General features: G+C 49.9%; 1 protein-coding gene across 1 annotated transcript in view; it reads left to right on the top strand.

Annotated features, from left to right (window-relative positions):
- IFT172 (intraflagellar transport 172) overlaps nt 1–27069 on the top strand; it is a 1142656-nt gene that overhangs the window by 1010101 nt on the left and 105486 nt on the right. The window contains exons 46-47 of the mRNA XM_078650113.1: nt 6209–6362; nt 10539–10630. Of these exons, the coding sequence (XP_078506239.1) occupies nt 6209–6362; nt 10539–10630 (246 nt within the window). The remainder of the gene's footprint in view (nt 1–6208; nt 6363–10538; nt 10631–27069) is intronic.

The following is a 27069-nucleotide window of genomic DNA, read 5'->3' as shown; positions in this document are numbered from 1 at the left end:
TCGCAAGAGGTGGTTCTCAGCCAGCTTGGGGTTGCGGACGGTTAACACCGCCTCCTTATTGGGCCGTTACTCCCACGCAGTGTGGGATTCGGTAGCCGAGGTCTTGCCTCAGTGTTCTGAAGAGGTCCAGGCTGTCCTTTCCCAAGCGATTACGGAAGGCAAGGATGCGGCGAAGTTTGCCATTAGGTGTGGTCTGGACACCGCTGATTCATTGGGCAGGGCGATTTCCACGACTATGGCGCTGCGGCGCCACGTCTGGTTGCGTTCCACTGGGTTCTCGCCCGATATCAAGAGCTCGCTCATGGACATGCCCTTTGATGGCTTTTGGCGATAAGGCCGACAATGCCCTGGAGTGCTTTAAAGACTCTCGGACCACGGCCAGTTCTTTGGGTCTTTCCACAAAGAATCCTGCCACGCCTGGATTTCGTTCCTTTCGTGGCCAGGGCAAGGGCACCCAAGCACGCTCCTCCAAGAAGCCTGTGCAGGACCAGCCTCAGTGCGGCCGTGGATTCCGCAGTGGCGGGTCGGGTAACCAGCGCGCGGGTCAGTCCACCTCCACCCCCACTGCTTCCGCCTCTAAGCCTTCCTAATCTGAGCTTCAGGGAGCACCCCACACCGGTGGGTGGCAGGTTCCGCCAAAACCTCCACCACTGGCACAAAATTACATCGGACAAGTGGGTGCTGCAGATAATCTGCCAAGGTTACTCGCTCCCCTTTCTGTCCTCCCCTCCAGTCATGCCACCTCGGTACCACCGCATGTCGGGGGATCATTTGGCTCTTCTCCGTTAGGAAGTCACGGTCCTCATGGCCAAGGGGGCCATCAAGTGCGTTCCCAGTCAGGAAGTAGGGAGTGGTTGTTATTCCCACTACTTTCTAGTCCCCAAGAAGGACAAGGGGGGCCTGCGCCCCATCTTGGACCTCCAGGACATCAATTGCTTCCTTCCAAATAAGTTCAAGATGCTGACTCTGACGTAGTTCCTGGCTGCCCTGGACCCTGGATGGTAGCGTTGGACTTGCAGAACGCTTATTTTCACATTCCTGTCCTGCCGGCCCATGGACCCTACCTGCGGTTCACGGTAGGTTGGGAGCATTTTCAGTTTGCCGTGCTCCCCTTCGGCCTTACCAGTGGCCCTTGGGTGTTCACGAAGGTTATGGTGGTGGTTGCAGCTCATCTGCGCAGGTCAGGGGTGTCAGTCTTCCCATACCTCGATGACTGGCTGTTGAAGGTGGGCTCGCCCCGAGCAGTTGTCACCCACCTCTAGACTACGGCCGACCACCTGCATTTGCTGTGGTTCTCAATCAATGTGCCGAAGTCGCACCTGAGTCCCTCTCAGAAGCTCCCCTTCATCTGAGCGGTTCTGGATTCAACGCTGTTTCGGGTTTATCCTCCCGAGCAGCGAGTCCGGAATATTCAGGCTATGATTCCGCTATTTCAGCCTCTATCCTGGGTTTCAGTCAGGATGATGCTCCGGCTTCTGGGCCTGATGGCCTCCTGCATCCTGCTGGTGACACATGCCAGATGGCATATGTGGGCTCTGCAGTGGGAGCTGAAGTTCCAGTGGGCACAGCATCAGGGCAACCTGTCCGATCTCGTCCAGATCTCGGAGGGTGCTGCACGACGGTTGCAGTGGTGGCTCACGGATCACGTTTGGGTCAGTGGCAGATACCTCTCCCTTCCTCAACCAGAGCACACAGTGGTGATGGATGTGTCCCTCCTGGGATGGGAAGGCCACATGGGAGAGGCGGAGATCAGAGGGCTCTGGTCTCCAGCGGAGTCCAGGCTCCATATCAACCTTCTGGAGCTGCGGGTGATCCGACTTGCACTGAAGGCATTCCTTCCCTCTGTCCGGGGAAGTGTAGTGCCGGTGTTCAAGGACAACACCACCGCCATGTGGTATTTCAACAAACAGGGTGGGGTGGGGTCGTGGAACATATGTCAGGAGGCTCGGCGCCTCTGGACATGGCTGGAACATTGAGGCATTACCTTGGTGGTTCAACACATGGCAGGTTCTCTGAACACCAGGGCGGACGAACTCACTCGCCGGTACATGGTGGATCACGAATGGCGTCTGAACTCGGACGTGGCGCAAGGTCTCTTTCTGCGGTGGGGAGCGCCTTGGTTAGATCTATTCGACACCGAAGAGAACACGCAATGTCATCAGTTCTGCACGTTGGAATTTCCAAGGCGGCACTCGCTCGGAGACGCTTTTCGTCATGAGTGGAGCTGCGGTCTATTGTACGCCTTTCCGGTTATACCACTTCTGCCCAGAGTGCTGAAGAAGATCAGGCGCGACCGGGCCCAAGTCATCCTTGTGGCTCCGGACTGGGCTCAAAGAGTATGGTATCCTGAGCTACTCAGTATGAGCATCGATCCCCCGATCCGTCTGCCTCTTTGGGAGGATCTCCTTTCGCAGCAGCAGGGATTCGGTCCTCCACCCGAACCTGTCCGGCCTCCACCTCCATGCGTGGAGATTGAGCGGCGACAGTTGACAGCTTTCGATCTTCCTCCCGAAGTCTGTGATGTCATTCTGGCAGCCAGACGTCCCTCCACTAAGATGGTCTACGCCTGCAGGTGGAACAGATTTTTGGCATGGTGCGCAGCAAAAGCTGTGGATCCCCTTTCTGCGCCTCTTTCGGAGTTTCTTCTGTTCCTTCTCTTTTGAGCCCAGCAGGGCTCTGCTCTGGGCACTATCAAAGGTTATCTTTCGGCCATCTCCGCCTTTCTACGGCTTCCAGGTCAGCCTTCTCTTCTTATGTCCCTGGTTGTTAACCGTTTTCTTAAGGGCATTAAGCACACGTTTCCACCCGTACCCCTCATAATGCCTCAGTGGGACTTAAATCTTGTCTTTTCTGATGTGCACTCATTTTGAGCCCCTTCATACCGGTCCCTTACGTCTTCTCACTCTCAAGGCGTTTCCTCGTTGCTATCACGTCTGCCAGAAGAGTGAGTGAGCTCCAGGCACTTTCTTCCAAACCTCCTTTCCTTTCGGTTCATCCGGACAAGGTGGTTTTAAGGACCCATCCTTCTTTTTTGCCAAAGGTTGTCACGTCCTTCCACATCGGGTAGACCGATCCCTTGCAGGACATTTGTCAGGCAGCGACGAGGGCCTCACTGCACACGTTTACCAAACACTACTGCTTTGACAGTCAGGTCCGGAGAGACGGCTTCTTTGGCCGTTTAGTGCTCCAGGACTTTTTGGTGTAATCTCGTTCGCAGACCCACCAACGGGGTTGGTATTGCTGGGGTATCTATTCTAAGGTAAGGAATCTATCACTAACGTGTCTCTTTCAGATACACAAGTTACTACTTGTGTAACGATATATCTGAAAGAGACATTAGTTAGTGATAAATTCCTTACTGCCCCACCCATCCTCCCCGTTCTGAGGACTGATTACAAGGGTTAAGGTCATCCCCTTTTAGGGCCCTAGTTTTATGCACCAATGGTCAGTATCTTGCATGGCTCTGTGTTTCGGCGCGGAATAGTTGTGTAGAGGACTGACGTCAGCGCGCATGAGTGGCACCTAAGTACTCCTGGTGATGTCATCTCAGCGCCTACGACGCCAGTGACGGATGCGGATCCACAGGACGCCACCTTCTGATGCGCAGGGGTACTGCTAAACAGAAAACTTTCTGGATCCAGCCTGACGCCTGGGGATATTCTAAGGCAAGGAATCTATCACTAACTAATGTCTCTGACAGATCTATCGTTACACAAGTAGTAACTTGTGCTTTACTGCACTACCCTGGGAAGTCCCACTAGCTGACATTTGCTGGCAGCCATTTGGCCTACACTGCAAACCTTTACCAAGGATTAATGCCTGGCAGTGCATATACGGAAAGATGGATCATTTCCTAAACTTTGCTACATGATTTCCTTGGCGATTTCATGCCTTCTGATGGGTACTGCTGTGGGAACCATTTATAAGGTGAGGAATCTGCAGAACGGTGAATCCATCACAAGTAAAAGTTATGGGGCCAATATTTCTGGTGGAAATTATGACATCCTGCAGATTCCTCACCTCTGTTCCCCTTACCCTTCTAAAAGTGCTATTCATGATAAGGTTCCAAGCAGTGCTTAATTTGTAAGAGAATAAGTCCCCTGGCCCGGAGTGTTGCTTAGAAGTCTACGGCTGGTGCTATTTAATACTGGTGTGTAGAATACCAAGTCTGCATAGTCTTAATTTTACCTTATTCCACTTTAATCCACCACCAGTGACTCTGAAACCCTTTACCTTACATATACACGTTCCTTTACGCCCCTGTGGTCTCCCTTTTTCATCAGTTTTCTGACTGCCTCTTCCTCTTCCTTTCCACATTGTATGTTTTATTCTCTCTTGCTCTGGGCCAAAGTCTGATGGGGAAAAATATGTGCCGATCCCCAAAAATTAGTACTAGTGGGCCCCACCTGCAGCAGCCTTCTCAAATTAAACACTGATTCCTAGCTGAATGCTCCTATTGTTTTATTGTCTGCTGATATTAAGCTCTTTCATGTCCTCTCCATATGCCTCTGTTGGTCATGGAAAATGTAAGGATCTGATATGAGTGCACCTGTCAGCGCCAGGCTGGGCTACAGATTCTCTCTGGTGCTACTAAGCCCATTGCCGCACAGGACGGAATGAGGCGTGAAGCAGATAGAACCTCACCAGCTCAAAGTGTCACAAATGTTCCATGTTCTCTGCAGAAATGCCCAGGGAGAGAGGAAGGGAGGCCTCTCTTTCGTCTTCCAATGAAGGCTGAACTCCAAATGTGGTCATGCGGAGACGACCCTCCTTGTTTCCTCAGCAGAATCTCTAGTCCCCTGAGCTCTGAAACGCCCCAAACCTGAAGAGATGGCAGAGAACTTGGTCTCCACACAGCCCTGCCACCCAATGATATTTTGTTTTAGGTGTGGGAATGAGATTGAAAAGGCAGCTCTGTGGCCTCTTTCTCTTTACTTCCCCAAAACATCTCTTAGGACTCTGAAGCTAAAGCATAGACTATTTGGACGGTCCGCAGTTCAGCATTAAGATACAGAGGACCAGAGGAGGCAGTAAATCTACGGCACTTGACCTTGCATTGAGTAAAATGTTTTGAGTGATATCCACGCAAGTAACAATATCTCAACTGGATTCAGTAAAAGTTGGTATATATGTATGTACAAGACATTACAATAGAGAAAACAAAAGGGAGAGACTCTTAATTACTTGTTGAATGTGCTCATGGCATCATATATTTTGACTGTAGAAAGTCTGTTGTCCGTTGCGGCACACTGGAGTGTGAACGCCCATACAGCACTCACGACCTTGGCTTACCGGTCCTGATGATGATCCTGACTAATTAAGGATCGAAACGCTGTCGACCATCCTTTTTCCAGTGCAAACTATGGCGCACATCCTTCTCTGGTTCATGGAATTGTTCTGAATCATGTAGAATTCATTTTAAGAAAATTACTGTTTAGAACCAAACATCTTATATATATTCAACGTCACTTTTTTACTTTGCGCCCAGCGCTGTGTTCTTCACTTGTCACTTGCGCGTCACCTCCTGTCACAAGCACATAGTGCACCAAGTTCTTTAGGGTTGCCTCTGCATTTTTGCATTACAGTGCTGATATAACTGTCATGTTTAACTTTTTCTTTCAAAATATATGATGCCATGAGCACATTCAACAAATAATTGAGTCTCTCCCTTTTGTTTTCTCTATTGTAATGTCTTGTACATACATATATACCAACTTTTACTGAATCCAGTTGAGATATTGTTGTTACTTGCATTTAACTTACCCAGATCTCAAGTGGTCTATGGGTTACATTCCTGTGGTGTTTTACTTGAGTGATATCCAGCCATTGGGTTAGGAATACTGAGTGCCTTTCAACATTAAACCTCTGAGACCTTAGCAGCTGATGGGCTATAGGTCCAGCCGTATTGGTTTACTGCGTTTCTAAAGCCCTTTTCTAGGACCCTGGAACTAGGGATGGCTGTGTGTCAGGTGTGACTCAATTTAATGAAGCAATAATGGAGAACTATAGTTCCAGGTATGTCTGGGGCTATCCTTAAAAATAAAGACCAGATCTCTTTGTTATTATGATGAAATCTAAGCAGTTGTCTTGTTTTCTCTTGAGTAATGTAAAGGTAGGTGCCTTGGTTACAAAATTGTAGCACTATGTTATGTCCCTCATCTCAAGTGGTTTAATTTCTCACATACATTTCTTTTTGCATTTGCTCTAGGTGGACAAACGTGAGGAGGTGCGGGAGTGGGTTCTGGCTGTGTCAATGGATCAAAGAGTAGACCAAGTGTTGCCACGCGATGAGCGGGATACCTACGAAGCCTCGCTGGTAGCTGTTAACACTGGCATACGTTCCTTACCATGTCTAATTACAGGTGAAGTATTCTACTCTTTCTACAAAGTAACGGAAGGGGATGTTTACTTTCGTAGTAGATGCGCTGATGAGGAAGTAGACATGTACCTTCTCTACCTACAGTGTGTTTATGTTACTGAAGAACAGATCAGAGTTTGAAGGAGGCAGTTCTGCAAGCAAATGAAGTGAATGAATCAACAGATAGTCTTCCATACTTAGTATCTAAAGCGCCGACTTAAACGCGCTATCACCGCCCTCCTCGATCCCCTGACACAGCGACCCCTCGCTCATTCAGGAACGCCCTAAGCCGATAGCCATGCCCACTGTGAGGCCACGCCCACCCCTGAAAGCTACAATACGCTGAGTGAAAGCGCCTGTAGTTGATTGTGTCATCCTCTGAGGCGGAAAGCCGGAGGACTGTGTGTGTGTTTATGTTTTAAAATTGCACTATTTTCTTCTTGCTCTAATTTTTTAACATCACTGGGCTTACCTGCTCTAAAGCGCCGACTTAAACGCGCTATCACCGCCCTCCTCGATCCCCTGACACAGCGACCCCTCGCTCATTCAGGAACGCCCTAAGCCGATAGCCACGCCCACTGTGAGGCCACGCCCACCCCTGAAAACTACAAATGTGCCGGCCATACCAGCGCAGCGGACGAGCGCAGCGGGAGCGCCGTTTGCGCGCCGAAGGCGCGCCTAGGGCAAGCCCGTCTGCGCCCGTCCGCGCACGGCCGGGCCCAGGGCTAGACTCTATACCCGTCCCTGCCAGCACGAAGGTAAGCTACTCACGAAGAGAGCTTCTTAGCCTAAGACCCAGTAAAAACAGCACATGCCATTCCACGCATGTTCCTAACGTCCCCTATTCGAGCTGCAAACACTGCAAGCCAGTTAAGCTACCCCTCCCTAAACTCCCGGTGCCAACCCCTGTCCTAAAAATCTCGACTCTTAACTGCAGATCGCTCCCGAGGCATGCTCTGCTTATTAATCACCTTATTGTCGATCTCAACCTAGACATACTCTTCCTGACAGAAACGTGGATCACTGAGCACTCAAACTCCGACATCGTTCTGGCCCTACCCCCGGGCTTCCTCATCATGTCTCAACCACGCCCCCTAGGCAGAGGAGGTGGGCTAGCCATCATCCACAGGGACCACCTCGTTTGTCGAATTAGTGAGATAACAACTCGGGAATCAGAGAGCTGTCTCTTTATGATCCAGCTAACACCGACCAACTCCTTGTCAGGCCTTTTGGTGTACCGGCCCCCTGGCCACTCCGCCCCCTTCGCAGCGTCCCTTTTGGAAATTGTCTCTTCCTCGGCTCACCTGACATCCAACTTCCTAATAACAGGAGACCTTAATATCCACTTCGACGATCCCCTGGATATAGGAGCAGCCGACCTTATCGGTGACCTAGCGGCTCACGGCCTTTTTCTGGCCAACACCGGTCCTACACATATAAAAGGGCACCTACTCGACCCGGTGTTCTCAAATATCTCCTCTCTCCAATTCATCAACTCCCAACCTCTCCCCTGGACGGACCACTTTTTGGTCACATTCCTTCTTCCTGGGGCTTGCAAGAATCCCCATAAACCCCCTATCTTCACCAAAGCTAGATCTTGGGCCAAACTTTCGGCGGAGGATTGGTCCAAAGTACTGGACGCCTCCACTCCGACTCTGGCAGAAGACCCGCACGAGGCCGACACCCAATTTAGAGACTGGATCTCCGCATCCCTTGACAGCATCATTCCTATAAAAAACCGGGAGATCAAAAATAGAATAAAGGGCCATGCACCATGGTACACCTCTGAACTCCGAGACCTCCGCAAAGAGTGTAAAAAGGCTGAGAGATTGTGGAGGAAAGACTGGCTCCACAGCAATAAAGACATATACAACAGCGCGGTAAGACGCTACAAATCGGCCATTCAACTAGCCAAGGCTACATTCTATGATAATAGAATAAAAAATGCGTCTAACTCTGCTAGGGAATCCTACCTAATAGTAAAGGAACTACTTAACATCCCCTCAGCCTCCGCTGCTCTTCCCCCTCCCCCGGATAGAAGCAAAGACCTAGCCACCTACTTCGAGTCCAAAATCCTGCGGATATTGGATTCCCTCCCATCTGTCAGCCCGCTCTATCCTGCTAATACAGTCGCCTGCACTAACAGCCCGCGGTTGACCTCCTTCAGAGCAGCCTCCCTCGTTGAGGTCACCGCCATGCTGGTAAAAATGAAAAGCGGTTCTCTCTTGGACCCGGCCCCTGCCAGATTTTTAAAAACTGTGTCTACCAGCATAGCCCCCACCATCAGGGATCTTATTAACACCTCTCTGTCCCATGGCACAGTACCTCCCACCTGGAAGAGCGCTGTCGTCAAGGCCCTGCTGAAAAAGCCCCAACTGGACCCGGGCGATATGGCAAACTACAGACCCATATCGCTCCTCCCCTGTATCAGCAAGATGGCGGAGAAATTAGTCAATGGGCAACTCTCCCAATTCCTTGAGGCTAACAATATCCTGCGTCAGTCCCAAACAGGTTTCCGGCCGGGCCAGGGCACAGACACCGCCCTCCTCTGTGTCATCGAGGAGGCAAGATGCATCCTGGATTCAGGAGGATCAGTGGCAGTGATCCTCCTGGATCTCAGTGCTGCCTTTGATACGGTGGATCATCGTGTCCTCCTCCATCGCCTGGCCAGGGCAGGAATTGGGGGAACGGTATATGCATGGATCGAATCCTTCCTTTCTGGTCGTTCATTTCAGGTGTGGGACAGCAACTCTCGCTCAGACCCCCTCCCTCTAACATGTGGAGTGCCCCAGGGGTCCTCGCTTAGTCCCACCCTGTTTAATGTTTACATGGCCCCCTTGGAAGATGTTGTGACCCCATATGGGATAAAAATAGTAAACTATGCTGACGACACCCAACTCGTCGTCTCCCTTTCCCACTTGGACAACCACCCAGAAAAACTTTTGCACTGTCTGCAAGATATTCACACCTGGATGTGCGAATCTGCCCTGAAACTGAACGGCACAAAGACAGAAATCATGCTTCTGGGTAATAAATGGTCCTCCATTCCCCCATCAATGTGGCCGATCGCCTTCGGTGATATCCCCCCCCCGAAGACAGAAATTAAAACACTAGGTTTTTGGCTGGAGCAGGACCTCTCCATGAAGACCCAGGCAGCCAAGACCGCTGGTACTTGTTTTGGCCTTCTGCGATCAATTCGCAAGATTCTCCCTCTCCTCCCCCCCCTGTCCAGGAAACTGCTGGTCCAAGGGCTTATACTGTCCCGGCTGGACTATGGTAACGCCGCCTACCTCGGCGCTCCTGAATTTACCTTGACCAAGCTCCAACGTGCACAAAACGCTGCGGCAAGGCTTATTTTGAATCTCCCTCCCAGAGCCTCTACCAAACCGGCCCTCAAAGCTCTGCACTGGCTTCCGGTGCGCCAGCGAGTGGAGTTCAAGGCCCTGTGCACCACGCACAAGCTCATCAACGGGGCTGGCCCTGCCGCCCTTAAAGACATGGTCATTCCTTACAAAGCCACCAGAAATCTTCGATCTGACAGTGAACATCTGGCCATAGTCCCAAAATTTAAGAAGTCACGCACCGGTGGCCGCCGCTTCTCGGTCAATGCATCTTCAAAATGGAACGCACTTCCTCGCAATCTGCGCCTTGAACCCTGCCACGCTCTTTTCCGCAAAAAACTTAAAACCTTCCTCTTCCCCAAATAGTCCCCTGGTCCCCCCTCTCCTGGATCTCACAACCTCATAGCGCGGGGATGCCTTCGGGTCACCAGGCGCTTTACAAGCCACAAAATAAATAAATAAATAAATAAATCTACTACAGATTGTCCTTGCCATTAGAGTGGCAGACCCAGAGATGAAGATTGATTGTATTTTCACATAATAGGTGAACCTGCACATGGTGGGAATAACTCCCATCCTTAATGGTTTTGAAGGAGCTCTGCCTTTGGTTTAATTTTCATCTGTGGAATTACACTTTCTAGAGTCGCTCACTTTCATGTAGAGGAAATAATATGTTTAATGCCTAAAATCGATCTGTGACTATACATTCTGTTTTATTGCCATTTCTGCGGGCATACTATATATTTATTGATAAATCAAACCAAATAGTAGAAGCAGATTCAGTAGTTGTCTAAATAGTATCACAAAGCATTCTTTTCACTTCATTTCATTTGATGCAGGTTATCCAGTGCTGAGGAACAAGATTGAGTTCAAACAGCCAGGTAAAGCTGCTAACAAGGACGACTGGAACACGTTTCTGATGGCAATTAAAGTAAGTGAACCAAATGTGACTTCTAGTAGACTAGTAAAAATAAGTGCCTTCCACTTGCACGTGTCTCGAAAATGGCGCATTCCTAACTTAATCTCTTTACCCCTCACTGCCTTAATTCCTTGGTCCATATGAGGTCTTCCATCTGCATCGTACATATTACTTAACTCCCGGACATCAGGTCTCCTGCTCCATCCCTGTAGCCTTCATGGTCCCTGACTTGGTTCCTTTTTCATGGTCCTACTGTCTCCTCACTTTCACCTCTCAAGTCAGTCTTTACTTAACCCGTCTATCCATCTTCATGTCCTGCTTCTAGTTGCTTTGTGAAACTCTCTTTCTTGCCTCTCTCTGCTCCGAATTCTTGCGTGTATGAGTTTTGCTCTCCTTGTATTCTTTTTACGTGTGTTGATCACGTTGAACATTCCTCTCCCCTTCTCTGAGGAGTCTTGTTTCTAATGATTTACTCTACTTGGCCCAAAACAAATGAATGTTTGATCTTTTTTGGCCACACTACTGTTGTCTTCCAACTCTGTACTCCTTTGTCTGCTGTTGATACTTATCAAATGTTGTCTTTATGTCTTGTGTGCTTATTTTTAATTTACCATGTTTTATGCCACTGAGTTCAACACTTTGCTTAATGTGATTTTATAATGGCTACTATTCCCCACCTTTGAATATCTACAAGTGCAGACTGGATCCGAAAATCTTTGTAATAGCTCTCTGATGTCAGAAAATTGAGGAGACTCCACTGTGATGTCGGACATGGAGTCGTGATGATGTAATTGTAATTGTAAGCAAAACTTATACAGCGCACTGTAACCCGACAGGCATCCTGGCGCTAAAAGAGGGAGGTAGTGAAAAGGCCACTGGGAACTGAGCGGTAGAAGCATTAGCTTATGGGAAAGAGCCAAGTTTTTATTTGTTTACGGAATGGCAAAAGATCATTCAGCTGTCGCAGCTCTAAGGGCAGCCTATTCCAAAGTCTGGCAGCCGCAACACTGAAGGCCTGACCCCCCAGCTTGACTTTTCTGGTCAGGGGAATTTTCACCAAGAAAGCTGAAGAGGATCGAAGACAGCGGGGAGGAGCATACCAACTGAATTTTCTCTGTTATTGTGTAGGGCCTAATCCATGAAGTGCTTTGAACACAACACAGAGTGATTTAAAATAAATTCTCTGCACTATAGGGAGCCAATGCAGCTCCACAAGGGCCTGAGAAGAAGAAGAATGTCGAGGACGTGACAAGGCCAACTTATATTGGATTCTCGGTAGTCTGCCAGTCAAGAACTTAGGGGATTCCAGCAAAAGGGAGTTACAGTAGTCTAGTCTACTCAAGATCACGCTCCTGACGATCAGTGGGCGTGTCTGAGCAGGAAGCAAAGGAAGAATCTTCCTCATAGCCCTAATGAGGGAAAAGCAGGTCCACACGGTCTTATTGACATGTGTCTCTAGAGTCAACATTTCATTAAATAGGACCCCCAAGTTACGGACAGACTTGGACGGTGACAGCGGGGGGTCCACATGAATAGGCCAGAAATAAGCAGGAAGATGCAGTGGCACTCTCCCATTCTGGATGCAGAGAATTTCAGTCTTGTCTGCATTAAATTGCAGTGAGTTATCTCTTAGCCACTGAGCCACATTCCGCATGCAGTTGTGAAAGTTCTCCAGGGAGGATGACTGATCACCGTCCAATGAAAGAAACAGCTGGGTGTCATCTGCATAGTTGACTACCCCTAAGCCAAAAGATCTGATAACGTCCATCAAAGGACGCATATAGACATTAAAAAGAATGGGGCTAATCGCAGTTCCCTGCGGCACACCATGATGGACTTTGGTAAACTCAGACTGAAAAGGATGGAGGGCCACCGCCTGACGTCTGTCAGATAAATAGGCATGGAACCATTTTAGTGCCTGACCAGCTACCCCAATGTCTTCCAACCGTTTAAGGAGGACCGAGTGGTTGACCGTGTCGAACGCGGCAGACAGGTCTAATAGGATCAAGATGGCATGTTGACCCTTGTCTGCACGCAAACGAAGATCGTCCAGCACGGTCAGTAAAGCAGTCTTCGGGCCGTGCCCTGGCCGAAAACCATACTGAACCTCATCCTGTAGATCATTGCCCTCGAGAAACTGGGAGAGTGCTCTCCTCACAAGACGTTCTACAATCTTAACTGGGTAAGGAAGAAGTCAGATAGGCCTGTAGTTTTTAAGACAGGCTGGGTCTAATGAGGGCTTTTTCAATAAAGGAGAGACGATTGCTTGCTTCCAGCAGGAAGGAACTATCCCACTGTTCAAGGATTGATTACACAGCTGTCTGAGAGGGGGAAATAGCTCAGCATCCAACGCTTTCCAGACCTTATGTGGAAGAGGGTCTAAAGGTGAGCCAGAAGACACACTAAGCGCAATTTGTTTAAACACCTCGGGAGAAGGTGGGTCAAAATGGTCCAAACAAGGTAACTGAGCCGGAGTCTCCATTATTACTCGCCGGCCCTCCGGCCTGGCCAATAGAGGGCCAGTAATCATATCAGCCAGACTGCTTTCTTCATGTCCCTTGATGATAGTATTAATTTTGTTATCAAAGAAGACAGCCAAACTGTCACACAGCTAGGGGGAGTCTTGTTGTTTGTGCAGGACGGATTGGCTATGTCTTTGATGACTTTAAAAATGCTTTTAGAGCGGTTAGAGGCCTTCAGAATTATATCAGCAAAGTACTCAGCTTTGGTGGAGATAATACTCTGCTTATAATTACTAATCTTCTCTTTCCAGATAGTCTTATCTGCGATAGAGTACCCTCTCCATCACTGAAGTACTATATCCCCGAGATCAGCATAATGGTAGTTTTTTTTTTTTTTTTTTTTGCGCCCATTGACGGAATCAAGGGCTTCACATTCTGTTAGATTTCTCTCACAAATCTAAATTTAGAATTTTGGTCCAGATATGGATTTTCCCCTTGGGTTTTAATTCCTGTCTGCTTTAAGTCATGACAGTGTTTTGATGGACATATGCCCATTTCGGATCCATGTAAATACCGCGGTATCTTGCCTTTAGACAGGACATCATGAAACCTCTCATCAGATACATCCATATACCATCAAGGAACGCCGAGCCAAGATTTTTACGGCTCGTTTTAAGGAAGGTCTTCTGAATTGGACGAGGTTGAGATCGAGACAGAGATCAAGATCTCCTTTAAGCGTGTCAAACATCTGCCTAAAGAATATACAATCAAATTATTATACTTGTTGACAAAAAACTACAACTAAGTTACCTCCAGCTCCACCTACTTCAGAACTGGAAATTGTGGAGATTACCCTGGTGCCTACACTGTGGACTCCACCTCAACTGGCATCAGAACCCACCTATCCAAAGTCCCCGGCGGCAGGAGTGAATTCGTCCAGCTCTGTGCATGCTCTGATGTATATATTTAGAAGCGCATGTGTCCTCTCTGTGACAATTTTTTCATCTGAAAAATTGTGCAGAACTCTATACGTTATGGATTTTAATCCTGTTGGTCTTGTGCTCGGCAGCTGTCAGGTACAGATCCTCATGCTATCTGCATATGGTGCTTGGGCGAGTGCCATGACGCCGAAGAGTGCGATACCTGCCAACGGCTGAAACCGAAGGTGCTGCTAGAGCGACAAATGAAGCTCCTGACAGTGTGGTAGTAGAGGACCCCCAGTACTTATAAGTAGTCGACTTTTCAGTCTGCGGTTTGGATATGGGGCCGCTCCAGAGGCTGTTCCCGGCAATCATCTCGTTACATCCCGTGAACAATGTCAGCGGTCCAAGTCTATGTCTCACAGTAAGTATCGTCATAAGTGAGTGAAGTCGCTGCTTTCCAGGGCTTCTTCATCTCACTACGTGGTTTTAGGCGGCTCCTCGTGCGCTTGTGCTGAGGACTTTGTATAAGAGTCACTCCTGCGCCTCCATTCAATCCCTGGAGCCGGAGACACTTGGGCCCAGATGAGTCTTATGATGCTCTCCATGTCATCGTTGGACCCTCACCTTCCTCTGGAGCTCCTCTGGGCCCCAAGGTGATGGGTCCAGTAACTGTGTCTTCGCCAACTGATTCGTCCTCTGCTGCAGTCAGGCTCTTAGGGACCCCGGTGCACAGCCCTTCGGTGCTCACACCTGTGATACCGGCTGACTCCGGAGCAATGTCTGTTGTTCCTCAGGAAATTGTTTTGGTGGTGCTGAAGGCTCCGAACTGGAGTTGAGGCCTGACCCTGCAGAGAGTCTTGAGGCATTGACAGCCCCTCGACTAATTCTGTCCATACATTTTTTTATCCTAGCGTCAATACGGCGCTGTGTCGGATCTTACTGCCGTTAAGAGATCATAGTATGAACATTGATCTATTGCTTACCTGAAAGGAAGGAGATATATATATATATATATATCTCCTAACTTTATTTGTACTCGTATGTATTGTGTTTCAACTGAATATCCATTTTAGGGTAATTTCCAGAGGTTTGGTTTGTTTTTTCATTTTGACCCTTTAGGTCAAGTGTGGCTGTAAGGGGTTGCTACTGGCAAGAGTTCATTTTTATGTATGATGTCTTTTAGGTAGTACTGACATAGTAAGATACTTTTGGCAGACAGCATTATCTTTTTGCCTAGTCACCAGCAGTGTTTGTCGAGGATGCAATATCCTTTTCAATGTTATATTGTATGGTACTTCGGAGCTGGTTTTTCAGTTCTGTGTATTTCTGTGTGTATACAAGGTATACATATGTGTATTGCATTTGTGTTTCACATGCCTATATGTAATTCAACCATTTATATGGTAGAAAGAATATTTATCCATTTTTGAAAGAAAACAAAAGCTTTTTTTGTGAGAAATGACTTGCTTCTCTCTTCTGAACAAAAGAGATCGAAGCTGTTCCTCTAGGTTTGGTGCCAACCATCAGCAAATTAGTGGTGGTGGAATAGGGGAAAGGGGCTGGAGAAAGAAGGTAGTGGGATGGGAGATCCCTCTTTTGTGGAACTAGGGTCCTCACACAACCAGCAAGCTAGATGTCATGCTTCATCATATGGACCTGCTCCTAGTTGGGCCGGCGCTTCAATGCCCAACGGGCACCCGCGAAGGGGCTCTTTGTCGGAGATCTTTTGTTCCTTTGCCTTTTGATGAAGTGGAGGTGTGTGGCCCGTGGGTGTGTAGATAGGGTGTGGTGCAGTGAGTGCGTGTTTTTATTAAAAAAGGTATTCCAAGTAAATAAGCTTTATTCCGGCTGGTAATCTACCTTATTAAAAGTATATAATAGAGTGGCAATTCCCCTAGGGAGGGGTAGTCATTTGCTATTATGCTCTACTCTCTGGGTCGACATGTTTCTTGCCCTGTTGGTTCATAAAGTACCGTGGCAATTCTTCAGGCCGGATATGTGTAGAAACAGTGAGAAGTGGTGTTTGATATCTACACTGAATGGTGCTTCTAATAGTGTGCTACCATCCAGGAGTAACTACATATCAAAACTCATGTAGTCATAGTATAAGGACCTCCCTAATGGGTACGTGGTGCCTCAACAGGGACGGGCAAGTCGTTTATGTGTGTGAATAGTAGGAGCCTTGTCCGCATCGGAGTTCACTCTTGTAGACCTACCCTCGCCGCCCGTCTCTCTTCACCATTAGTTTTCAGTGTAATAATAATACAGGTTCATTTCTGTCTCTGAAAGAGACAATTAGTTGTAGATTCCTTACCTTAGAATTACCCCCAGGCGCCAGACTGGAACTGGAAAGTTTGTCGTCAGTGGTACCCCTGCACGTCGAAAGGTGGCGTCTGTTGGCTCCTTGTTCGTCGTTGGCATCGTGGTCGTTGGGATGACGTCCCAGTAGCTACTTAGGCACCGCCCTCGTGCGCTGACTTTAGTTCTTTCTTTTACCGTGCCAGCCAGCGCAGATCCGGAGACAGTGGTACCTACAGTCACTTTTTGACTGACTTTTTGGTGATTTTTGTCAACACCGTTTTTGAGTCTTCAACTCTTGGGGCATGTCAGGGATGCCTGGTTTCAAGGCTTGCGGCTCCTGCAGCCGGCTGATGTTGGTGACAGATCCGCACCACGTGTGCCTGTTTTGCCTGGAGCGCGACCACGATCCCAAGTCGTGCTCCGACTGCCGGGCCATGAATCCGAAGTCTTTTCAGGAGCGCTCCTGAAAGCTTCTCGAGGCCCGGCAGTCGGCTCTGCGCCATTCGAGGTCCAGGTCACGTTGTGCGGCTACGGAGGAGGGAGCTTCTTATGCAGTGGTGTTGCGTAGGGCGGCCAAGGCTCTCAACCTCGAGCTGCCTACAGTAGCAGTCAGGACTAACCTCCTGACAGAGGGGCTTCAGCCAGCAGCGATGAATCAATGAAGCCCTAACCTGACATCCTTTTGGGCACCTGGTCCAGGCCCAACACAGGGCCTCCTGTGGATAGGATGATTGCCCGACGCCACAGCCCGGCCCTGGGCAACCCCACTTTCCTTTCCCAACACCCCACTTTCCTCTCCCAACACCCCACTCCCACTTGCGCACCATCATGTCGGACAGGTGGGTTTTGCAAATAGTCCAAAGGGGCTACACCCTCCCCCCAGCCAAGCCACCTCAGTACCATTGAATGTCGTAGGATCATCTGGCCTTCTCCAGCAGGAAGATATGGCTCTCTTGGCCAAGGGAGCCATCAAGCGAGTTCCTGCCCCAGAAGTAGGTTGTGGTTGCTACTCTCCCTACTTTCTGGTGCCCAAGTAGGACAAAGGCCTGCGTCCTATCTTGGACCCCAGGAACGTCAACCGCTTCGTCCGGAAGGAGAAGTTCAAAATGTTGACTCTAGCTCAGGTTCTGTCTGCCTTCGACCCTGGAGACTGGCTGGTAGCGTTGGACTTGCAGGTCGCCTATTTTCACATCCCCGTCCTGCCGGTCCACCAGCACTATTTGCAGTTCATGGTAGGCCATGAGCATTTTTAGTTTACCGTGCTCCCCTCTGGCCTTACCAGCGCCCTCAGGTGTTCACGAAGGTGAGGACGGTGGTCGCACCTCATCTGCGCCAATCAGGGGTTCCAGTTTTCCCCTATCTCGACGACTGGCTGTTGAAGGCACGCTCTCCCCAGGCTGTCGTCTCCCACCTCCAGACTATGGCCGACCTCTTGCATTCCCTGGGGTTCTCCATCAATGTGCCGAAGTCGCACCTGGCTCCCTCTCAGAAGCTCCTCTTCATCGGAGTGGATCTGGATATGATGCAGTTTCGGGTCTATCCTCCCGAACAGCGAGTCCAGGATATTCGGGATATGATTCCGATCTTTCAGCCTCTATCCTGGGATTTGGTCAGGATGACCCACCGGCTGTTTGGCCAGATGGCCTCCTGCATCCTGCTGGTGGATCGTGCCAGATGGCATATGCAGGCTCTGCAGTGGGACCTGAAGTTCCAGTGGTCACAACATATGGGGAACCTGTCCGATTGAGTCCAGGTCTCGGAGGGCACTGCACACCAATTGCAGTGGTGGCTAATGAACCAGGATTGGGTCGATGACAGATCCCTCTCCCTTCCCCATCCAGAGTTCATAGTGGTAACAGATGTATCACTTCTGGGATGGGACGGCCACATGGGAAAGGTGTGGAGATCAGAGGCCTCTGGTCTTCGGCAGAGTCCTGGCTCCATATTAACCTTCTTAAGCTTCAGATGATTCGTCTTGCACTCAAAGCATTCCTTCCCTCTGTCCGGGGAAGAGAGTAGTGCAGGTGTTCACGGACAACTACTGCCATGTGGTACTGCAACAAACTAGGCGGTGTGGGGTCGTGCACACTAGGTCAGGAGCCTCTCCGTCTCTGGACATGGCTGGAACATCAGGGCATATCACTGGTGTTCAACACCTGGCAGGTTCTCTGAACGCCAAGGCAGACGGACTCAGCCGCAGGTCCATGATGGATTACAAATGGCGTCTTCACTCGGAGGTGGTGCAAGGTCTCTTTCAGCAGCAGTTAGATCAATTTGCCACCGAAGAGAATGCGCAATATCAGCAATTCTGATAGATACATCTGCCGTGTGGATTCCTCACCTTGTGAATATCCCCCTTGCGTCAGCAACGTTCGGAATTTTTCTTCGTAGCACGCCGGCGTGGACGACGTCATAGGAGCACGGCATCGCGCGCGACTCCGTCTGACGTCACCGACTCCTTATTAGGCCCACGTCGGCGTGATGACGTCAGTTCCCTTTTTTCCGCGTCTTCGACGCTAACGGTTTCTGGGATCTTCTGCGATACTTAGTATCTTCTACTATTACAGTGTTGCTGTTTTTTCCTTTAATTCTTCTTTCTTCATCGAGGATGTCGTCGAGGAAGACAGGATTCAAGCAATGTGGGTCCTGCGCTCGCATGATGTCGATCACCGATCCTCATGGCGATTGCTTATGGTGTCTTGGATCGGACCACGATGTTAAGAACTGTCGGTCCTGTTTCAAGATGAACCCTAAGGCGTTACGAGAACGTGAAGCAAAACTTCTTCTTGCGAAGGTAAAGGGAAGAGAGACTGGAAGATCTTCGAGGTCGACGTCGAGACGCTCGAAGTCGAGACAAAAATCACGCTCGAAGTCGAGGTCGGCTTCGAGGTCGAGGTCCAGAGCGAGGTCGAGATCCAGGGAGAGATCGAGATCTGGATCCAGGTCGGTGTCGGGTCACGCTTCGAGCTCTTCGAAGAGAAAACACAAGAGGAGAAAGCACAGCTCTAGGCATCATTCGGGAAAGGAGTCTTCGGATTCGAAGAAGAAGTCTCGTAAGCATCATAAGGACTTCGTTTCTCCTTCTCCTGTTCAGTCTCTCGGATGTTCCCCGACTCCGGGACAAGAACCGGATGCGGTGTCTCAACATTCTTCGGAGCATGAGGAAGAAGAAGAGGTAGTTCCTCGAACTCCGACTCCTATGGAAACTCCCGTGGATCAAGAGGGTCAAAATGAGCCTATGTCGGAACGACCTCCTACAGAACATCCAGTAGGTTCTTACCCTCCTTTTCCTGGTCCTGGACAGGACCCCTCGCATTTCCTTAATGCGATGTTTGGAGTTTACTCGAGAGCAATGTACCCAACTGGTGCGCCTGTTGGTCCCATAGGTCTGTTGTCTTACAACTTGGGCATTCCTCAGAGTTACGCCCCAGCTCCATTTATGCCATTTATGCCGGCGCCACTTACACCGTGGCTCGGTACGGCTCTGCCGAGGTCTTCGACTCCGCATGCGGCTTCGCCGGCTCCGGATCGACCTCGTAGTTTGGATCGAAGTGCCACGCCAGTCCGTGAGTCTCGTCTTCCAGCTGCCCCGGCTCCTCGCTCGACGTCGGAACCGGCTCCGTCGGAGTCGTTACCGGATCCGTCGACTTCGGTTCGTGTGGAGTGGTCGAGGCGCAGGGCTCAGCGTCTCTTGGAAGAAACAAAGGGGTGAAGATTCTGATGTGGAAGAGGGTGAGCTTCTTGATCAGGATGATTATTTTGAAGACCTACATAGTGCTAGTGGTCTGGAGCTCTCTCCTGAGTGGGGTTTGCCTTCGGTTTCTGATGCACCATCTAAGGAAGTGGCGCCCTACCATGTTGTTATTAGGAAGGCTGCAGATCTTCTCAACTTAACCTTACCTACTGTTGAGTACAAGCCTAACATCCTTACTGAAGTTTTGCACTCTCCTTCTATTATTGAGCCTACATTGCCATTCACTGAGGCTTTAACTGATCCGATAAAGGAGGTCTGGAAGAGGCCGTTGACTGCTCCTGCTGTTTCAAGGTCTGTTGCAAGACGCTACAGAGTAGCACCTGGTGACCCCGAGTTTCTCTCTTCACATCCTTCACCAGAGAGTCTTGTGGTACAAGCCGCTTGTTCTAACAGGTCTGCAGGTTCTTTTCCTCAGGTGCCAGCAGACAAGGACTCTAAAAAGTTGGATCAGTTTGCTAAGAAGATTTTCTCCTCAGGTAGCATGGCTCTAAAATCCACTAATGCTACTTGCCTTTTGGGGAGGTATGTCCATGCATTGATGGATTCTGTGAAGCAGTTGTCATCTAAGCTTCCAGAGGAGTATAGAAAGAACGTTAATGAAGTGGTCTCCGATACTCAGGCTGCGGCACGCATGGTAATTCAGAGTGGCATGGACACAGTTGATTCTGTTGCCAGGATTATGGGCTCTACTGTTGCCACCAGGAGAGCCGCATGGCTGAAATCCTCTGATTTCTCTGTGGATGTGCAATCCACGTTACTGGACTTACCCTTTGACGGGACTGGCCTTTTTGGAAAAAAGGCAGATGTCGCTTTGGAAAGATTTAAAGATAGCCAGGCTACTGCAAGATCTTCTGATAGATACATCTGCCGTGTGGATTCCTCACCTTGTGAATATCCCCCCTTGCGTCAGCAACATTCGGAAATTCTTTTGTAGCTTCGCGCCGACGTGGATCCGGACGTCACAGAGGCACGGCATCGCACGCGACTCCGCTGACGTCACCGACGCCTACAATAGGCCCACGCCGGCGTGATGACTTCAGTTCCCTTTTTTCCGCGTCATCGACGCTAACGGTTTTCAGGGATCGTGTAGTAGCTTACAGTTACTTTGTTACTATTTTCGTATTATTGTGTCTATCTTCATTCTCTTCGGGATGTCGTCGAAGAAAACTGGATTTAAGGCCTGCGATGAATGCGGCAAGACTATGTCTATCACCGATCCTCACAAATGTTGTGTCTGGTGTTTAAGCTCCGACCATGATGTCGAGGACTGTTCTTGCTGCAGGAAGATGACTCCGAAAGCCTTGAGAGAGAGAGAGACAAAACTCCTCGTGGCAAAACTCAAGAGCAAGAAGGCTAAAAAATCTTCGAAGTCTCGATCTCGTCGGTCGAAGTCGAGGTCGAGGTCTCGTTCGAGGTCACACTCGGAGTCGTCTTCGGCTCACGCTTCGAAGTCTTCTAAGAAGAAACACAGGAAGAGGAGCCATGAGTCACGTCATCACTCTGGGAAGGAATCTGGCTCAAGACCGAAGTCCCAGGTCAAGCTTATGAATAAAGAAGTAGAGGTTTCGGAGTCGGAACATGAGGAGGCTTCGCATCCGGGTTCACCCGAACCTCAAGAACAGGTCCATTCTCCGATTCTATCCAATCCTTCTGGTCAGGAGGATGAAGGTGAGGAGCAGGGGGCTGGTGGAGCCGAGGTTCCGGCACCTGATGGTTCGTCGACTCCGGTTCCTGCACCCGAAGAAGAGGTCGACGTCGTGTCGACTCCACCTCCTCAGGAACATCCCAGAGGTCCATATCCTGAGTTTCCGACTCCAGGTCAGGATCCTTCTCAGTTCCTGAACGCCATGTTTGGTGTCTATTCCAGGGCAATGTTCCCGTCTGGTGCACCTGTTGGTCCCACGGGTCCTATGGCCTTTAACTTAGGGGTTCCACAGGCTTATGCCCCTGCACCCTTCATGCCTTTTATGCCGGCTCTACCACCGCATTGGCATTTTCCGACACCACTGGTGTCGCCGACGCCGAAGAGCGCGACGCCGGTGCCATCGACGCCGATCCCATCGACGCCGTTACCTACGACTCCGAGGCAGGATTCTGTCCGACCTCGTGTTGAAAGACCTCGTCCGACGTCGGGTTCGACGCCAGCACCGACACCGTCGGAGTCGATTCCGAATCCTTTGGCTTCGGTTGTGAAGGAAAGATCTCGGAGAAAGGCCCAGAGACTTCTAGAAGAGGAGAAATATGGGTATTCAGATACTGAAGAAGGGGAGTTGCAGGATTCTGAGGATCCCTTTGAAGATTTGTGTGAGGCCAGTGGGCTTGAACTATCGCCTGAATGGGAATTGGCTTCTGTATCAAATGTTCCATCAAAGGATGTGGTACCTTACCACACTGTTATTAAAAAAGCAGCGAGTTTACTGAACATCACTCTACCCACTGCTGATTACAAACCTAATATTTTGACTGAGGTGCTTCATTCACCCTCATCTGTGATTGAACCTATGTTGCCCTTCAACGAGGCCTTGTCTGAGCCTATCTATGAGGTCTGGAAAAAACCCATATCTGCTCCTGCAGTTTCTAGGACAGTGGCGAGGAGGTATAGAGCTGCACCGGAGGACCCTGCATTTTTAACAACGCATCCTCTGCCTGAGAGTTTGGTGGTGCAGGCTGCTTGCTCAAAGAAATCTGCTGGTGCGTTTCCACAGGTTCCTGGAGATAAGGAATCCAGGAAGCAAGACCAAAGTGCCAAAAAGATTTTCTCATCAGCCAGTATGGCATTAAAATCAACCACTGCTACGTGTCTGATGGGGAGGTATATCCATGCTTTGATGGACTCTGTCAAGCAGTTGATTCCGAAGGTTCCTGAGAATGACAGGAAGGATTTTCAAGAAGTTGTTTCGGACACTCAAGCAGCTGCGAGGCAGGTCATCCAGAGTGGTCTGGACACCGCGGACTCGGTGGCAAGGATCATGGGCTCCTCCGTGGCCACCAGGAGGGCTGCCTGGCTCAAATCATCAGAGTTTTCTGCAGACGTCCAGTCTGTCTTGATGGACTTGCCTTTCGATGGGTCAGGCTTATTTGGCAAGAAGGCTGATACTGCCTTGGAGCGTTTTAAGGACAGTAGGGCCACTGCAAAATCTTTGGGTCTTCAGTCCAGGGGTACTACTGGAAGACGTTTCAGAGGGTTTGGCCGATCTTCCTTTCGATCTTACAGATCATCCCAGCAGCAGCCTCAACAGCAGCAGAATACACTGTACAAGTCGTACAGGGGCAGACAAAGATCCCGCCCTAGAAGTCGTCAAGCTTCCTCCTCCTCCTCCTCCTCTCCTTCCCAACCCCCGGCCAACGCAGCAAAGCAGCCCTAGATCCGCCATTCCGGATCATGTGGGCCCAGTGGGGGGTCGGCTTACACATTTTCTACAAGATTGGGAATTAATAACATCGGATCTTTGGGTTCTCAATCTTGTAGAAAATGGGTATGCACTTCCTTTCCAGGAATTCCCTCCCAATTACCCTCCTTGCCAGGGTTATTGTTCGGAAGACCACCTGCTTCTTCTGCAGGAAGAAGTCCTGGCACTGTTCCGAAAAGGTGCAATAGAGGTGGTTCCAGAGCAGGAAAGGGGTCAGGGGTGCTACTCCCGGTATTTCCTGATCCCCAACAAAGATGGCAGGCTTCAGCCAATCCTGGACCTCAGGGTTTTGAACCTTTACCTGAGGCAGGAAAAGTTCAAAATGCTCACTCTTGCACAGGTTCTTCAAGCGCTGCTGGAAGAAGACTGGATGGTGTCGATCGCCTTGCAGGATGCGTATTTTCATATTCCCATCTTGAAGTCGCACAGAAAGTATCTCCGTTTCACGGTTGGGTCACAGCACTACCAGTTTGTGGTCCTTCCGTTTGGTCTTACTACTGCACCTCGAGTCTTCACCAAGGTGATGGCAGTGGTGGCAGCTCATCTCAGGAGATCGGGGATTCATGTGTTTCCATATCTAGACGACTGGCTGATCAAAGCGGAGTCGCCGGAGAAGGTGCTCCATCATCTGCAAGGGACAACTCAGTTGTTACACAGGTTGGGTTTTTCGATAAATGTACCCAAGTCTCACCTGGTGCCCTCCCAGCGCAACCTGTTCATAGGTGCGGTACTGGACACTACTGTGTGTCGTGCATTCCCTCCTCCTCAAAGGATTCGCAACATACAGGACATGATTCCTTTATTTTTCAATGGAGCGGTCGTTCCAGTCCTGAAGGTTCTTCGCCTGCTCGGTCTGATGGCTTCATGCATTCTGTTGGTCAACCATGCACGCTGGCACATGAGGGCACTCCAGTGGTGCCTCCGCAGGCAGTGGTATCAACACAACGGAGATCTCAGGGAGTCAGTGAAGATCTCCAGAGAAACTGCGGCGGATCTGTCTTGGTGGAGCGTGGAAGGCAATCTGTCTCAAGGGAAGCCTTTCCAACTGCCTCCATCGGTGGCCACGGTGATATCGGATGCATCCACCCTAGGGTGGGGTGCTCATCTTGGGGATCCGGAGGTCAAAGGTCTTTGGTCTCCAGAGGAAAGGTTGCTTCACATCAACCTTCTAGAATTGCGGGCGATACGTTTGGCACTCAAGGCATTCCTCCCTTCCCTTCGCGGTCAGTCAGTTCAAGTCCTGACGGACAACACGACCGCGATGTGGTACGTCAACAAGCAGGGAGGAGTAGGGTCACAGTGTCTCTGCAAGGAGGCTCTGCGCCTCTGGTCCTGGGTTCAGGACCATCGGATTTGTCTGATGGCAAATCATCTGGCCGGAGTTCTGAACGTTCGTGCAGACAGTCTCCGTCGGCAGTTCTCTGCCGATCACGAGTGGAGGCTTCACCCAGAGGTAGTTCACGACATCTTTCGGATGTGGGGGACTCCTCGGGTGGACCTGTTCGCCACTCGCGAGAATGCTCACTGCCTGTCATTCTGCAGTCTCCAGTATCCGTTGCAAGGAGCCTTGGGGGACGCGTTTCAGTTGAGTTGGGGAAATCAACTCCTTTACGCGTTTCCTTCCATACCCTTGATTCCTCGGGTTCTGAGGAAGATTCGCCAAGACCGGGCACAAGTCATTTTGATCGCCCCGGATTGGCCAAGAAGGGTGTGGTACTCGGACCTTCTCCACCTCTCCTCTCACCCACCGCTCCGTCTCCCTCACAGGGCAGATCTCCTCTCTCAGATGGAGGGGCAGGTTCTACACCCCCACCTCCAGACCTTACACCTTCATGCCTGGAGATTGAGCGGGGCAACCTGATTTCTTTTTCTCTCCCTCACGATGTGGTGGATGTCATTTTGTCAGCCAGGCGTGACTCCATTAAGTCCATCTATTCTTATAGGTGGTCCAAATTTGTTGCTTGGTGCAGGGAGAAGTCTATAGACCCTTTGAGGGCCCATTTATCGGATGTGCTCCAGTTTGCCCTTTCTCTGGCACAGCAAGGGCTTGCTGTGGCCACGGTGAAGGGTTATCTTTCTGCGCTGTCGGCTTTTATCTGTTTGCCTGACCAGCCCTCTCTTTTTAAATCTCCTATTGTTTTAAGGTTTTTGAAGGGCCTCACTAATAAGTTCCCTCCTACCCCTTTTATTGTGCCTCAGTGGGATTTGAATCTAGTTTTGACATTTTTAATGGGTGCTCCTTTTGAGCCTCTTCACAAATGTCCCATGAGGCTTCTGACGTTTAAAACGGTTTTCCTCGTCGCAATAACCTCGGCAAGGAGGGTAAGTGAGCTTCAAGCTCTTTGTTCCAAGCCCCCATTCCTGACCATTCATGCTGAACGAATGGTTCTTAGGACCAGGGCTGCTTTTCTGCCAAAGGTGGTGACTCCTTTCCACCTTGGTCAATCCATTACCCTTCCTACCTTTTATCCTCCCCCTCACCCTTCCAAGGAGGAGGAGAGGTTGCACCGTCTGGACCCCAAGAGGGCGGTGTCTTTTTACCTGGACAGAACTAAAGACTGTCGAGTGGATGTCCAGCTCTTCATTGGCTTTGCTGGCTGCAAGAAAGGAAGAGCGGTACATAAGAGGACTTTGTCGAGATGGATCGTCCTCTGCATTAAGATCTGCTACTCTCTGGCCGGTAAGGACACACCAGAGGGTGTAAGGGCTCATTCAACTAGAGCTAAGTCTTCGACCTCAGCATTGGCTAGAGGTGTGCCTGTTGAGGATATTTGTAGAGCGGCAACTTGGTCTTCCCTCCACACTTTCGCGAAGCATTACTGCTTGGATTCCGAAGTGAGGAGGGAGGGTCACTTTGCGCGCTCTGTCCTTCAGGATTTCCTGGTTTAGAAGAGTGGACACCCTCCTCCGGGAGTGGGGACTGCTGTGGGACTCTATTCACAAGGTGAGGAATCCACACGGCAGATGTATCTATCAGAAGAACAAGTTACTTACCTTCGGTAACGCTTTTTCTGGTAGATACTATATCTGCCTGTGGATTCCTCACTGACCCACCCGCCTCCCCGTTGTCCACTCTTCTATGCCAGTTGTTTATATGATGTATTATTTTATGGTCAAGGGTTTGTCTATTTCAAATGTTTTATTGCATTTGCTTCACACTGTGTGTGTTACCTTGATTTCTATACTGTGTATATGTCTACTGTCATCGGTCCGTCCGTGTGCCTCGATGGCACGGAAAAAAGGGCGGAACTGATGTCATCACGCCGGCGTGGGCCTATTGTAGGCGTCGGTGACGTCAGCGAAGTCGCGTGCGATGCCGTGCCTCTGTGACGTCCGGATCCACGTCGGCGCGAAGCTACAAAAGAATTTCCGAATGTTGCTGACGCAAGGGGGGATATTCACAAGGTGAGGAATCCACAGGCAGATATAGTATCTACCAGAAAAAGCGTTACCGAAGGTAAGTAACTTGTTCTTTGGGTCTCCAGACGAGAGGGTCGGCAACTAGGAAGTTTAGAGGTTTCGGTAGATCCTCTTTTCATCCCTTCAGGCAAGGCCAACAGCAACAACAGCAGCAGCAGAACCCTCTGTACAAATCCTATAG

The sequence above is a fragment of the Lissotriton helveticus genome, chromosome 6 (assembly GCF_964261635.1).
Source record: "Lissotriton helveticus chromosome 6, aLisHel1.1, whole genome shotgun sequence".
Lineage (NCBI taxonomy): Eukaryota > Metazoa > Chordata > Amphibia > Caudata > Salamandridae > Lissotriton > Lissotriton helveticus.
Note: the sequence above shows the minus strand (reverse complement) of the source record. Positions and strands in the feature narration are given on the sequence as shown.